A 15,316-nucleotide genomic window follows, 5' to 3' on the forward strand; every position below is an offset into this window, starting at 1 on the left:
ACAGACAAATTAGCTTATTTTAGTACTAAAATAACCATGCTCATTATTCACCAGAGGAAGAGAAAGAATAAAATCGAACTATTCCTGTCCCCATCAAGGAACCATTGCTGGAAATGCATACATATGAATGTTAGATGAAAGCATTTTTTTGTTTAGGTTGTAAGAGATTCTCCAGATAAATGACCTCACTCATTAGCTGAATGGGTCTCAAACTGCTGAGAATAACAGGAACTACAGAACAAGAAAGATAAGTCCTGATATTATGTATTCATGATATATTCATTTGAAATTCTACTTGGACATGTCCAATGTAGGCAATATATCCATCCTGTGTTAGCAACTTCACTAGAATAATGCAGGGTGATTAAGTGACTGTTTTAATCATTCCTGGAGTAGTGTAAATTAGATTAGATTACAGTGTGGAAACAGGCCCTTCGGCCCAACAAGTCCACACCGACCCGCCGAAGCGCAACCCACCCATACCCCTACATTTACCCCTTACCTAACACTACAGACAATTTAGCATGGCCAATTCACCTGACCTGCACATCTTTGGACTGTGGGAGGAAACCAGAGCACCCGGAGGAAACCCACGCAGACTCAGATTCCTGAGGCGGGAATTGAACCCGGGTCTCCGGCGCTGTGAGGCAGCAGTGCTGACCACTGTGCCACCATGCCGCCCACAAATAGTGTACCAGAGCTTAATTTCAAAACTAAGGTTTAAATAGTAACACAGTAAGTGATTGAATGATCAAACAATTCTATATGACAAAAGTCCCTGAAAAAGTGAAACCACTTTGGAAGAATTAGCTAAAATCTTGGAGATTTGCTGCATTCTTTCAGGAGGCAGTGGTAGTGTCATAGGACTGATAGTCTAGAACCTTATGGTACTGTTCTGGGGTGTGGATTCAAATCCCGCAATAACAGATGGTGAAATTTGAATTCAATAAAAGAAAGTCTGGAATGAAAAGCCAGTTTGATAGTCACCATGTAACCATTGTCGATTATTGCAAAAAGTTCATCTCTTTCAAAGGTGTGCTGTTGGGAGAAAAGCTGCAGCCTTACCTACTCTGAGCTAACTCCAAATACTTCGCAATGTGGTTGACTCTTAACTGTCCTCTGAAATAGTTTAGCAAGCATCTTAATTCTAGGGCAATTAGGCATGGCCAATAAATGCTGGCCTAGTCTGTGACGTGAACATCCATGAGTGAATGAAACAAAAAGTATGTCAGGTTCTTTCCTTTATGTACAGATTGAGTTTGCTAATAATCTAGATGAGCCTCAGAAGTAAGTCATGTGACATGACTCATCTCTGTAAGCCATGTTCATGTTCTGCTAAGAAGTTGGAGCCTTAGAGCTTGGAGCAGGTCTCCCAGCATCTCTTATCATCATTGATAAACGGAGGTTATACGTAGATTAAGTCTATAGCTCTCTGAAAGTGGCAACATATGTGGAGGTGGTAAAGAAAGTGTATGGTGTGTTTACCTTTAGAGAGGGGGCAAAAGAGGTTTACCAGGATATTACTTAATTGGAGTGTATTAGTTATAAGGAGATGGTGGACAAACCTGGATTGTTTTTGCTAGTATGTTGGAGGCTAAGGGTGACCTGATAAAAGTATAGATAATTATGAGAGGCATAGATATGGTGGATAGTCAGAGTCTTTTTCCCAAGTTGGAGATGACAAATACTAGGGGCATAGATTTAGAATGAGAAGTGAAAAGTTTAAAGGAGATGTGCGAGGCAATTTGTTTACACCAAAGGCTGGAATGTGTTGCCAGGGAAGATGATAGAAACAGATATGATTAAAAGGTATTTAGACAGATAGATGAACAGACAAAAAATACAGGGATAAGGGCCAGGTTAGATTCCATACAGTGTGGAAACAGGCTCTTGGCCCAACCAGTCCACACCGACCCTCCGAAGAGTAACCCACCAGACCCATTTCCCTCTGACTAATGCACCTTACACTATGGGCAATTCACCTGACCTGCATATCGTTGTGACTATGGGAGGAAACCAAAGCACCTGGAGGAAACCCATGCAGACATGGGGAGAATGTGCAAACTCCACACAGACAGTCGCCTGAGGCTGGAACCGAACCTAGGACCTTGGTGCTGTGAGGCAGCAGTGCTAACCACTGAGCCACCGTGCCACCCCAGTGCAGGCAGTTGGGATTAGTTTATAATGGCATAATGGTTGGCCCAGACATAGTGGGCTGAACGACCTGTACGTGACCTGTACAGTTCAATGTTCTATGTTTTATCACACACAACGTAACATTAAACACAATGTAACTGCGACAGAGCATTTGTTACAACATGAAGAACCAGCACTAATGACAATCAAACACAGAACTGAAAGTTAATTGTAATCAGGATCATTTTTTCAAGGTGCTAGTGTCCTGCCTATTTCAGTCCTTGAGTGAAAACTCTTTCCAGGTGAATACCTTATCCATTGCCCATATAGTCGCCTTCTTCACAGACACTGTTTAAAATCAAGACTTTGAATTAAAAATGCCAGTTAACACGATGGGACAGAGTGGCTGTCTAACTGAATATTTGTAATAACTGCTTGCACAACTTTGCTCAAGCACCATTTTCATCTAAGCTCTAAATTTAAATAGGTTGAAATTACCTTCATGCTAAATTGGGCTGTAAGACTGTGATGATACTGTGGCTTTAAGAGGTGTATTTTGTCCTGGTTTTTATTCGGAAGAGAGGCTGAGACAGAGACATTGAGCAGTCTATTTCAAACCAATAGAGTAAACAACTTGTGAGGCCTTTGGGTTTTTTTAAGTTGGAACAATAGAAGCAGCCTGAATGGGTGGAGTCTGGCTCCCACAGAAGCAGTGTTTTAGTTTAGCTTTCAATAGTTGTTAGGATTTTGAAGCTGCCATACATCTTTTCCTGTTACAGAAAAATGCTTCAGTTCTTTCTCTCTTTCTGCCAGTATTTTCTCTTGATGTTCTTTCCTCTTGGATTGAAGGAGTTCTCACTGCATGTGACATAATTTATTTTACTGAATTTACCTTTGCCCAGGGTATGTTTATGGGATGTTACTATATGGAAACTGTTGATGTTTAGTAGTTAAATGATCTATTATTCTTTTCAGTTTTCCAATAAAGTTAGACCAATTCTTCTTCCTTTCATTTGTATCTTGACCGAATGATGAGACTAAAGTGTGATTTGCTTAAAGCCAAATCATGTAACCAATCAGATTACATCAGGAACACAGCACCTTACACTTTAAATAAGAAAAGGCTAGGCTCTCTAGGCTATTCTCCTTGACGTATTTGAAGGGGGTTCGGTCTGGTCCATAACAAGCGGCAGAACATCATCACTTACAACACATACTACCAATTAACATATTGGCAAGGGACAGAAAACTGGAGGGAAATGTTTCAGACAGAATGGTGTGGTTTGTGGCAGGAGCAACTCTGAGAAATTACTTGCCTAATGATGGGAGCCCTTGGTTGTTCTCAGAATTCATTTGCTGACACAAGTGGGGAAATGACCATCCGCTTGGGTTTCCTCAATGGCATTCTAAAGGTGGATGCCAGGAACTTGAATTATTTCAATGGCGAAGCCAAAATTAGGAAATAAACAGGGGAGATGTGTATTAATGGTGTGGTTAAATATGCTGATTTCCTCATAGAGGCAAGTAATACTGTGCAATTCAGCCAGTATTCTTCACTGTTATGATTGAGGATTAATGCACAGGCCATTCAGGCAGTGATGCCTTGCCCAACAGAACCAACATAATCTGCAGAGTACTGGCTCAAAGCTACACAGCTTAATCCCCCCCTCCCCTATCACATGGGGTTTCACAGGACAGTGATGAGGCTACATCTGGAGTACTCTACACCATATTGACCACTTTATTTGAAGAAGGATGCAAATAAAGTACAAACAGCTCAGAAAAGATTCACCAGACTAAGATCACAAATGAGTGGGTTGCCTTATGGAGAGGCTAGGTTTGTATTCACTGGAATTAAGAAAAGTAAGAGGTGACTTGATTGAAAACTAAAAGATCCTGAGAGGACTTGACCGGATGGATGTGGGGAGGATGTTTCCTCAGGTGGGAGAATCTGGAACTAAGGGCCACTCTTTAAAAATGTGGAGCCATCCATGTGAAATAAAGAAAGGGCAATTTTCTTCTTCTCTTTCAAAGATTCCGTGCCTTTGGAACACCTTTCCCCAAAAGACAGTGGAAGCAGAGTCTTTGAATATTTTTAAAATAAAGGTTGATAGATTTTTGATAAGTGGGGTTGGGATAGGAGGTTAAAATCAGATCAACCATGACCTAATTGAATGAAGGAGTAGGCTCAAGGGGCCAAATGCATTTTTTAATACATTCATGGAATATGGGCATCACTGTTCAGCCCAACATTTATTGCCCCAAGGGCAGTTAAGAGTCAATCACATTGTTGTAGGTCTAGAATCACATATAGGCCAGATCAGGTTAGGATGGCAGTTTCTTTCCCAAAAGGGCATTAGTGAATTGGATGGGTTTTACCTGAAAATTGAAACATCTCGAATACTGAATGGCATGGACAGAGTAGATGTTGGGAAGATGTTTCCATTGGTAGGAGAGACCAGGACCCGAGGGCATATCCTTAGAGTAAAGGGAAGGCCTTTTAGAATGGACATAAGGAGAAACTTCTTCAGCCAGAGAGAGGTGAATCAATGGAATTCAATGCCACAGAAGGCTGTGGAGGCCAGGTCATTGAGTATATTTAAGACGGAGAAAGATGGGTTCTTGATTGTCAAGGGGATCAAGAATTACAGGGAGAAAGCGTGAGAATAGGGCTAAGAAACCTACCAGCCATGATAGACTCAATGGGCTCAATGGTACAATTTCTGCTCCAATGTCTAATGTCTTATAGTCTTATGATAATACCACTAGGCCATCATCTCCCTTTCTGTTGCATGACATAAGATGCTAGGCACTGGATTATTTATCAATACAATGAAGTAAATCAAACAAATCAAAGGGATTTGGCACATGGTACAACAATTTGCAAAGCAGTATGTGAAAAATGCAATTATAATATTATTTTTAGATTAGATTAGATTAGATTACTTACAGTGTGGAAACAGGCCCTTCGGCCCAACAAGTCCACACCGACCCGCCGAAGCGCAACCCACCCATACCCCTACATTTACCCCTTTAACCTAACACTACGGGCAATTTAGCATGGCCAATTCACCTGACCTGCACATCTTTGGACTGTGGGAGGAAACCGGAGCACCCGGAGGAAACCCACACAGACACGGGGAGAATGTGCAAACTCCACACAGTCAGTCGCCTGAGTCGGGAATTGAACCCGGGTCTCTGGCGCTGTGAGGCAGCAGTGCTAACCACTGTGCCACCGTGCCGCCCATGATATTATGATAGGGAATGGATGTGAACTTATTATGTAAAACATTTTCCTTGTTCTTTGTGCAAAATTATGCGTAGGACCCAGCAATTTTAAACATCTCAAAAATAAAACAAGACCAGAAATTACCTTATCAACGCTCTGTTTGAAGAAGTTTGAGGTGGTTTCTTTAATTATTTGGAAAAATATCTTTCTATCATCATCCGCAATCAATCTGTCATAAAAAACCCTGTAAACTTCATGAATCCAGAGACGAATCAATTTATCTCCCTCCTGGGAAAGGAATCATAAACAGCATATCACTAAAACACTTAACACAAAAACAGCTGAGGCCGAGCTTTAGGATTGAAGAACACTACTACTGGAGATAAGTCCAGCTACAATTTAAAATACCTTTTTTTCCATATTCATTCATGGGATGTGGGTAGCATGGCTCAGCCAGCACTTATTTCCAATCCCTAGTTGCCTTGGGGAAGATGTGCATGTTAAGTGGATTGGCCATGCGGAATTACAGGATTGGGGTTGGGTCTGGGTGGAATGCTCTTCAGATGGTCAGTGTGGACTCAATGGACCAAAAGTCCACACTGTAGAGATTCTATGATACTATATGATTCTTAGAAGGTGGTGAGGTATCTTCTTGAACCCTTGCACTTTTTGGGCCAGAGAGAGGGAATTCCAGGATTTTGATCCAGCGACAGTGAAGGAATAGAAATATATTTCCAAGTCAGGATGGTGAATGGCTTGGACGGGAACTTGCAGGTGGTGGTGTTCCCATGTGCCGTTATCCTTCCTAAACAAAAGAAAATAAGAACTAGGAGCAGGAGAGTAGGCCATCTGGCCCTTCGAGTTTGCTTCGCCATTCAACAAGATCATGTTAGGGCGGCACGGTGGCACAGTGGTTAGCACTGCTGCCTCACAGCGCCAGAGACCTGGGTTCAATTCCCGACTCAGGCGACTGACTGTGTGGAGTTTGCACGTTCTCCCCGTGTCTGCGTGGGTTTCCTCCGGGTGCTCCGGTTTCCTCCCACAGTCCAAAGATGTGCAGGTTAGGTGAATTGGCCATGCTAAATTGCCCTTAGTGTTAGGTAATAAGGGGTAAATGTAGGGGTATGGGTGGGTCGCGCTTCGGCGGATCGGTGTGGACTTGTTGGGCCGAAGGGCCTGTTTCCACACTGTAAGTAATCTAATCTAATCTAATCATGGCTGACCTTTCAGTGGCCTCAGCTCCACTTAACTGCCCTCTTACCGTAACCCTTAATTCCTTCATTGTTCAAAAAAACCTACCTTAGCTTTAAAAACATTTACTGAAGTAGCATCAACTACTTCACTGTGGAGAGTGTGGTGTTGGAAAAGCACAACAGGTCAGGCAGCATCCGAGGAGCAGGAGGATCGACATTTTGGGCATAAGCCCTTCCTCAGGAACTTAGTCAACTACTTCACTGGGCAGGGAATTTCATGGATTTACAACCGTCTGGGTGAAGAAGTTCCTTCTCAATTCAGTCCTAAATCTGCTCCCCCTAATCTTGAGGCTGTGCTGTCTTGTCCAGTGGAAACATCCTCGCTACTTCTATCTTATCGGTTCCCTTGATAATTTTATATGTTTCTATAAGATTCCCCCCTCATTTTTCTAAATTCCAATGAATATAATCCCAGTCTATTCAGTCTCTCCTCATAAGCCAGCCCTCCTCAACTCCGGAATCAACCTAGTGAACCTCCTCTGCACCCCCCTCCAGTGCCAGTACATCCTTTCTCAAGTAAGGAGATCAAAAATACAAGCAGTACTCCAGGTATGGCCTCACCAGTACCCTGTACATCTGCAACATAACCTCCCTGTTTTTAAACTCAATCCCTTTAGCAATGAAGGACAAAATTGCATTTGCCTTAATTACCTGTTGTACTTGTAGACCAACCTTCTGTGATTCATGCACAAGGACACCCAGGTCCCTCTGCATAGCAGCATGCTGCAACTTTTTACCATCCAGGTACTAGTCCTTTATACTGTTATTCTTAACAAAATGGATGACTTCATAATTATTAACATTGTATTCCATCTGCCAGACCTTTGCCCACTCACTTAAAGTATCTAGGTTCCTCTGCAAAGTTTCACAGTCCTCTGCACACTTTGCTCTGCCACTCATCTTAGTATCATCGTAAAATTTTGACACCGTACAAGGGGTCCCAAAAACAAATCATCTATATACATTGTAAATAAGTGTGGTCCCAACAGCGATCCCTGAGGCACACCCCTTGTTACTGATTGCCAACCAGAATAGCACTCATTTATCCACACTCTTTGCTTCCTGTTAGTCAACCAATCCTCTATCCATGCTAATACTTTACCCTTAAAACCATGCATCTTCACCTTATGGAGCAGCCTCTTCTGCAGGACCTTGTCGAAGGCCTTTTGGAAATCTAGGTACATCACATCCACTGTGTCCCCATTGTCCACCGTGCTCATATTTCTTTATAGAATTGTAAAACATTAGTTAAGCTTGGCCTGCCCTTCATGAACCCATGCTGCATGTGCCCAATAGGACAATTTCTATCCAGATGCCTTGCTATTTCTTCCTTGATAATAGACTCGAGTATGTTCCCACTACAAAAGTTAAGCCTCACTGGGTTATAATTCCCCAGCTTTTGTCCACCTCCATTTTTAAACAGTGACATCACATTTGATTAGATTAGATTACTTACAGTGTGGAAACAGGCCCTTCGGCCCAACAAGTCCACACCGACTCGCCGAAGCGCAACCCACCCATACCCCTACCTTTACCCCTTTAACCTAACACTACGGGCAATTTAGCATGGCCAATTCACCTGACCCGCACATCTTTGGACTGTGGGAGGAAACCGGAGCACCCGGAGGAAACCCACGCAGACACGGGGAGAATGTGCAAACTCCACACAGTCAGTCGCCTGAGTCGGGAATTGAACCCGGGTCTACAGGCGCTGTGAGGCAGCAGTGCTAACCACTGGGCCACCGTGCCGCCCACAATTTGCTGTTTTCCAAACTGCTGGGACTGCCCCAGAGTCCAGTGAATTTTGGAAAATTACCACAAGTGCACTTGCTATTTCTCCCGCCATTTCTTTTAGTACCCTGGGATGCATTCCATCAGGGCCAGGAGACTTGTCTATCCTTAGCTCCCTTAGATTGCCCAACACTACCTCTTCCGTAATAATGATTGTTTCCAGGTCCTCATCTACCTTCGTCCTTTTGTCAATTACCGGCATGTTATTCATGTCCCACACTGTGAAGACCGATACAAAACACCTATACAATGCCTCAGCCATTTCATCATATCCCATATCTAAATGCCCTTTCTCATCCTCTGAAGGACCAACGTCTACTTTAGTCACTCTTTTTATTTTATATATTCACAGGAACTTCTGCTATCTGTCTTTATATACTGTACTAGTTTTTTTCTCATGTTTTATCTTACTTTTCTTTATACTTTTCTGGGAGTAGTGCTTGTGGGTCTGGATAGTGCTGTCCAAGGAGCCAGGGTGAGTTGTTACGCTGTATGTTATCTATCCTGCAGCTTTCCTGTTTGATTAGCCCTGATGTTAGGAGAATAAACATTTGCCTTTTCAAGGACAGAAATTAATACTCTCAAAGTAGGCCTGCTCTTCTGGCATCAGCTCTGAACATTACATGACATTATGTGTGGTTGGTTCTTCTGCCTGTGAGTCGTGTAAGCCTCAGTTTTGTTTCACAACTCTTCAATTAATTCTACCAAGGTCGAAGCCTCCCGATCTGTGCTTCCACAGTGGAATCAGAATGCTGAGCAGTATCACATAGTGAGGGTCTTGAACTCGGAGGTAGCAATGGATTGAGTTATTGTAGCAGTGCTCCCACTCTAACATACCCCCTATGGTACTCTCACAGCTCTCATTGAAAGATAGCAGCAATTTTCAATGGGCCATAGTGGAATAAAGTTTGGGAGGGACATGCAGCAGTGGTATACACTAGAAATTATGTTTTATATTTCAGAAGCAAATTTAATTGAAATTCTGTAGATGGTTGGTACATTTTTGCAAACGATTTACTTTTAGTTTACACAATAGATTTTGATAATTTTATACAACTACTTTCCTGAAGTCCCATTCAACTGTTACAAGGTGTGTGGGTTTGAACGGACTATAAGAAGATCTGATCACTTACTTTCAGATGGGTATTTGGACACAAAAGCACTCCTTTAATCACTCGAGAGAAATCTCGCAGATTGAACACATAATGAGATTTGGAAGGGGTTGGAAGGAAGTTGTCTACTGCAGCTTTATAAACTGCCATGGTGGCCTGTACCATCATCTTACCCAACCTGAAATAGAGAAGAGTTTGACAGTTTCACCCAAAATTCCTGTCGCCACTCAATATCAACAAGTACAACCTGGGAATTTGTGGGAGACCCGGAGCAAATCACACTGATCAGCAACCCCGCACGTCCCCACCCCGGGGCAAAATACACCATGCAGCACCTCCCAATGTCCCCATCCCTGGGGCAAATCAAACTGTGCAGCATCCTCCACCCCCACATCTCCACTCCAGAGCAAATTACACTCTTCACCGCACGCCACACCCCAGGGCTAGAGCATATCACACCGTGCCCCATCCAACATTCCCTCCCCACCTCTGGCACAAATCACACTGGCCCAGCTTTCTATAGGAGCAATTCATCCTTCAAACTTTTCCTCATAGCCCTGTAAATCTCTTCTTTTCAATTGTCCAATTGATCCAATTTGAAACTTTATTGCTGGAACAGCACAGCAGGTCAGGCAGCATCCAGGGAACAGGAGATTCGACGTTTCGGGCACAGGCCCTTCTTCAGGAATGAGCAGAGAGTGTTCAGCAGGAGAAGATAAAAGGTAGGGAGGAGGGACTTGGAGGAGGGGCGTTGGAAATGTGATAGGTGGAAAGAGGTCAAGGTGAGGGTGATAGGTCGGAGTAGGATGGAGGCGGAGAGGTCAAGAAGAAGACTGCAGGTCAGGAAGGCGGTGCCGGGCTGGAGGGATTCGGCTGAGACAAGGTGGGGGGAGGGGGGATGAAGAAACTGGTGAAGTCTAAGTTCATCCCCTGTGGTTGGAGGGTTCCCAGTCGGAAGATAAGACGCTCCTCCTCCGACCGTCGCGTTGTTGTGGTTTGGCGGTGGATGAGTCCAATGACCTGCATATCCTCGGTGGAGTGGGAGGGGCAGTTGAAATGCTGTGCTACAGGGTGGTTGGGTTGGTTCGTCCGGGTGGCCCAGAGGTGCTCTCTGAATCGCTCCGCAAGTAGGCGGCCTGTCTCCCCAATATAGAGGAGGCCACACCGGCTGCAGCGGATGCAGTAGATGATGTGGGTGGAGGTGCAGGTGAATCTGTGGCGGATATGGAAGTTTCCTTTGGGACCTTGGAGAGAAGTGAGGGGGGAGGTGTGGGCGCAAGTGTTGCACCTCCTGCGGTTGCAAGGGAAGGTGCCGGGAGTGGAGGTTGGGTCGGTGGGGGGTGTGGATCTGACAAGGGAGTCGCGGAGGGAGTGGTCTCTACGGAAAGCTGATAGGGGAGGGGAGGGAAATATATCCTTGGTGCTGGGGTCTGTTTGGAGGTGGCGGAAGTGACGGCGGATGATGCGCTGTACATGGAGATTGGTGGGGTGGTAGGTGAGGACCAGTGGGGTTCTGTCCTGGTGGCGGTTGGAGGGGCGGGGCTCAAGGGCGGAGGAGCGGGAAGTGGAGGAGATGCGGTGGAGGGCACCGTCGACCACGTCGGGGGGGAAATTGCGGTCCTTGAAGAAGGAGGCCATCTGTGTTGTACGTATCTTGAACTGGTCCTCCTGGGAGCAGATGCGGCGGAGACGAAGGAATTGGGAGAATGGGATGGCGTTTTTACAGGGGGCAGGATGGGAGGAGGTGTAGTCCAGGTAGCTGTGGGAGTCGGTTGGTTTGTAGTAGATGTCCGTGTTGATTCGGTCGCCTGAGATAGAAACAGAAAGGTCTAGGAAGGGGAGGGAGGAGTCCGAGACTGTCCAGGTGAATTTGAGGTCGGGGTGGAAGGTGTTAGTGTAGTGGATGAACTGTTCAACTTCCTCGTGGGAGCACGAGGTAGCGCCGATACAGTCATCTATGTAGCGAAGGAAAAGATGGGGGGTGGGGCCAGTGTAGTTGCGGAAGATGGATTATTCCACATACCCTACGAAGAGGCAGGCATAGCTGGGGCCCATGCGGGTGCCCATGGCTACTCCTTTTGTTTGGAGAAAGTGGGAGGATTGGAAAGAAAAGTTGTTCAGGGTGAGGACCAGTTCGGTCAGTCGAAGGAGGGTGTCGGTGGAAGGGTACTGGGTGGTACGGCGAGAAAGGAAGAAGCGGAGTGCTTTGAGTCCTTCGTGATGGGGGATGGAGGTGTACAGGGACTGGATGTCCATGGTGAAGATGAGGCGTTGGGGACCGGGGAAGCGGAAATCCTGGAGGAGGTGGAGGGCGTGGGTGGTGTCACGAACGTAGGTGGGGAGTTCTTGGACTAATGGGGACAGGACCGTGTCGAGGTATGCCGAGATGAGTTCGGTTGGGCAGGAGCAGGCTGAGACGATGGGTCGTCCGGGGCAGTCAGGTTTGTGGATTTTGGGCAGGAGGTAGAAACGGGCGGTGCGGGGTTGTGGGACTATGAGGTTGGAGGCGGTGGATGGGAGGTCCCCTGAGGTGATGAGGTTATGGATGGTTATGAGGCTACTGCATCCGCTGCAGCCGGTGTGGCCTCCTCTATATTGGGGAGACAGGCCGCCTACTTGCGGAGCGATTCAGAGAGCACCTCTGGGCCACCCAGACGAACCAACCCAACCACCCTGTAGCACAGCATTTCAACTCCCCCTCCCACTCCACCGAGGATATGCAGGTCATTGGACTCATCCACCGCCAAACCACAACAACGCGACGGTAGGAGGAGGAGCGTCTTATCTTCCGACTGGGAACCCTCCAACCACAGGGGATGAACTTGGACTTCACCAGTTTCTTCATCCCCCCTCCCCCCACCTTGTCTCAGCCGAATCCCTCCAGCCCGGCACCGCCTTCCTGACCTGCAGTCTTCTTCTTGACCTCTCCGCCTCCATCCTACTACGACCTATCACCCTCACCTTGACCTCTTTCCACCTATCACATTTCCAACGCCCCTCCTCCAAGTCCCTCCTCCCTACCTTTTATCTTCTCCTGCTGAACACTCTCTGATCATTCCTGAGGAAGGGCCTGTGCCCGAAACGTCGAATCTCCTGTTCCCTGGATGCTGCCTGACCTGCTGTGCTGTTCCAGCAATAAAGTTTCAACTTTGATCTCCAGCATCTGCAGACCTCACTTTCTCCTCAATTGATCCAATTGTCTTTAGAAAACCACTCAAGGACTTGTTGGGCCAAAGGGCCTGTTTAAGGTGGCACAGTGGCTCAGTGGTTAGCACTGCTGCCTCACAGCACCAGGGACCCAGGTCCAATTCCAGCCTCGGGTGACTGTCTGTGTGGAGTTTGTACATTCTCCCTGTGTCTGCGCGGGTTTCCTCCAGGTGCTCCGGTTTCCTCTCACAATCTAAAGATGTGCAGGTCAGGTGAATTGGTCGTGTCAATTGTCCATAGTGTTAGAGCGAGGACTGCAGATGCTGGAAACCAGAGTTTAGGTCAGAGTGGTGCTGGAAAAGCACAGCAGGTCAGGCAGGATCCGAGGAGCAGGAAAATCGATGTTTCGGGCAAAAGCCCTTCATCAAGAATAAGGGCTTTTGCCCAAAACATTGATTTTCCTGCTCCACGGATGCTGCCTGACCTGCTGTGCTTTTCCAGCACCATAGTGTAAGATGCATTAGTCAGAGGGAAATGGGTCTGAGTGGGTTACTCTTCGAAGGGTCGGTGTGTACTGGTTGGGCTGAAGGGCCTGTTTCCATACTGTAGGGAATATAATACAATGACTCCCAGGCAGTCCATTCCAGACCCTAACCACTCGCGTGAACCTGCCTCACTACACTGTCAGACAATGTGTTGGAGAACTGGGGCAAATTACACTGTGCAGCACACCCACCTCCCTACCCCTGGGGCAAATCACACTGCGCAGCACACTCACCCCCACCCCGGGGCAAATCACACTGTGCAGCACATCCACCCCCATCCCGGGGCAAATCACACTGTGCAGCACACCCACACCCACCCCTGGGGCAAATCACACTGTGCAGAACACCCACACCCACCCCTGGGGCAAAGCACACTGTGCAGCACACCCACACCCACCCCTGGGACAAATCACACTGTGCAGCACACCCACACCCACCCCTGGGGAAAATCACACTGTGCAGAACACCCACACCCACCCCTGGGGCAAATCACACTATGCAGCACACCCACCCCCATCCCGGGGCAAATCACACTGTGCAGCACACCCACACCCACCCCTGGGGCAAATCACACTGTGCAGAACACCCACACCCACCCCTGGGGCAAAGCACACTGTGCAGCACACCCACACCCACCCCTGGGACAAATCACACTGTGCAGCACACCCACACCCACCCCTGGGGCAAATCACACTGTGCAGCACACCCACACCCACCCCTGGGGCAAATCACACTATGCAGCACACCCACCCCCACCCCGGGGAAAATCACACTATGCAGCACACCCACTCCCACCCCTGGGGCAAATCACACTGTGGATATGTAGTTAATTAATATTAGGTGTCATATAACATGGCAGTTCAGAGCCATTGCAGCAGTTTGAGTGATATTTGAGAGAGTCAAGGGTTGTAGCCTACATGTAAACCTTCCCACCTACCCCCATTTGATTTTGTTTCATTGAAATTTGTTGACCCCTACCGTAGAAAGGTATTTTCAAATCCTTTCGCAAAGTGCCAATCCGAAATGGAAGTGAAAATCTTCATCATAGTATCGTCATCGAATGAATCGATGGAGATGATATTCAGATGGCGAGTGAAACGGCCTGTGAGGTAAAGCAGAGAAGTGGCATCTGGAGAAACTGGACAGCAACAACTTGGATTTTACAGCTTGTGATACTCAACTAAAAGCTTTGTAGTTGTGTTTAAACAAACACTGCTAGCTTTATCACCTCACATTGGTCAAAAAGCCCAACACCTATAAGTAGCACAACGTAATGTCAATGTCCAGGTGATTTTCCCATAATTTTGCACCACTGACTTTGCTGCCCATTATTTTTCAAAAGCCTTACCACATTTCTAGATATTTGTTTTTAGGCAATTTCCCATGGAAAGGATTTTGTTATGAATTACTATAAAATGAGCTGTTAAATTAAAACTGACACCAACAGCAGGTTGTAAGTGATAATATATTTTTCTCTCTTTGGATCTGTGAACTGATGGACTGCTATACCAAGTGTTTTGAGAAGATTTGTAGTTCAGGTTGAGGTTCTGGATGTAGGTTTGCTCACTGAGCTGGAAGGTTCATTTTCAGACGTTTCATCACCATACTAGACAACATCTTCAGTGAGCCTCCGGATAAAGCACTGGTGGTGTCACCCACTTTCTATTTATATGTTTGAGTTTCCTTGGGTTGGTGATGTCATTTCCTGTGGTGACATCATTTCTGATGGCGATGTTATTTCCTGTTCTTTTTCTCAGGGGTGGTAAATGGGATCCAAGTCAATGTGCTTGTTGATAGAGTTCCGGTTGGAATGCCATGCTTCTAGGAATTCTTGTGCATGTCTCTGTTTGGCTTGTCCTAGGATGGGGATGTGTTGTCCCAGTTGAAGTGGTGTCCTTCCTCATCTGTATGTAAGGATACTAGCGAGAGAGGGTCATGTCGTTTTGTGGCTAGTTGATGTTCATGTAACCTGGTGGCTAGTTTTCTGCCTGTTTGTCCAATGTAGTGTTTGTTACAGTTCTTACAAGGTACTTTGTAAATCACATTAGCTTTGCTTGTTGTCTGTATAGTTCATTAGCTGCTGTTTTAGCGCGTTGATGGGTT

General features: G+C 46.2%; 1 protein-coding gene across 2 annotated transcripts in view; it reads right to left on the bottom strand.

Moving 5' to 3' along the window:
- Nucleotides 1–15,316, bottom strand: part of dnah3 (dynein axonemal heavy chain 3) — a 208,567-nt gene that overhangs the window by 29,318 nt on the left and 163,933 nt on the right. For both annotated transcript variants that reach the window (XM_043712084.2, XM_087997630.1), the window contains 3 exons: nt 14,192–14,315; nt 9,543–9,699; nt 5,510–5,653 (listed from right to left, as the gene is read on the bottom strand). In XM_043712084.2, the coding sequence (XP_043568019.2) occupies nt 5,510–5,653; nt 9,543–9,699; nt 14,192–14,315 (425 nt within the window). The remainder of the gene's footprint in view (nt 1–5,509; nt 5,654–9,542; nt 9,700–14,191; nt 14,316–15,316) is intronic.

The sequence above is a fragment of the Chiloscyllium plagiosum genome, unplaced genomic scaffold, assembly GCF_037043375.1.
Source record: "Chiloscyllium plagiosum isolate Xiang-an unplaced genomic scaffold, Cpla_swu_hap1 HiC_scaffold_20, whole genome shotgun sequence".
In the NCBI taxonomy this organism is placed as follows: Eukaryota; Metazoa; Chordata; class Chondrichthyes; order Orectolobiformes; family Hemiscylliidae; genus Chiloscyllium; species Chiloscyllium plagiosum.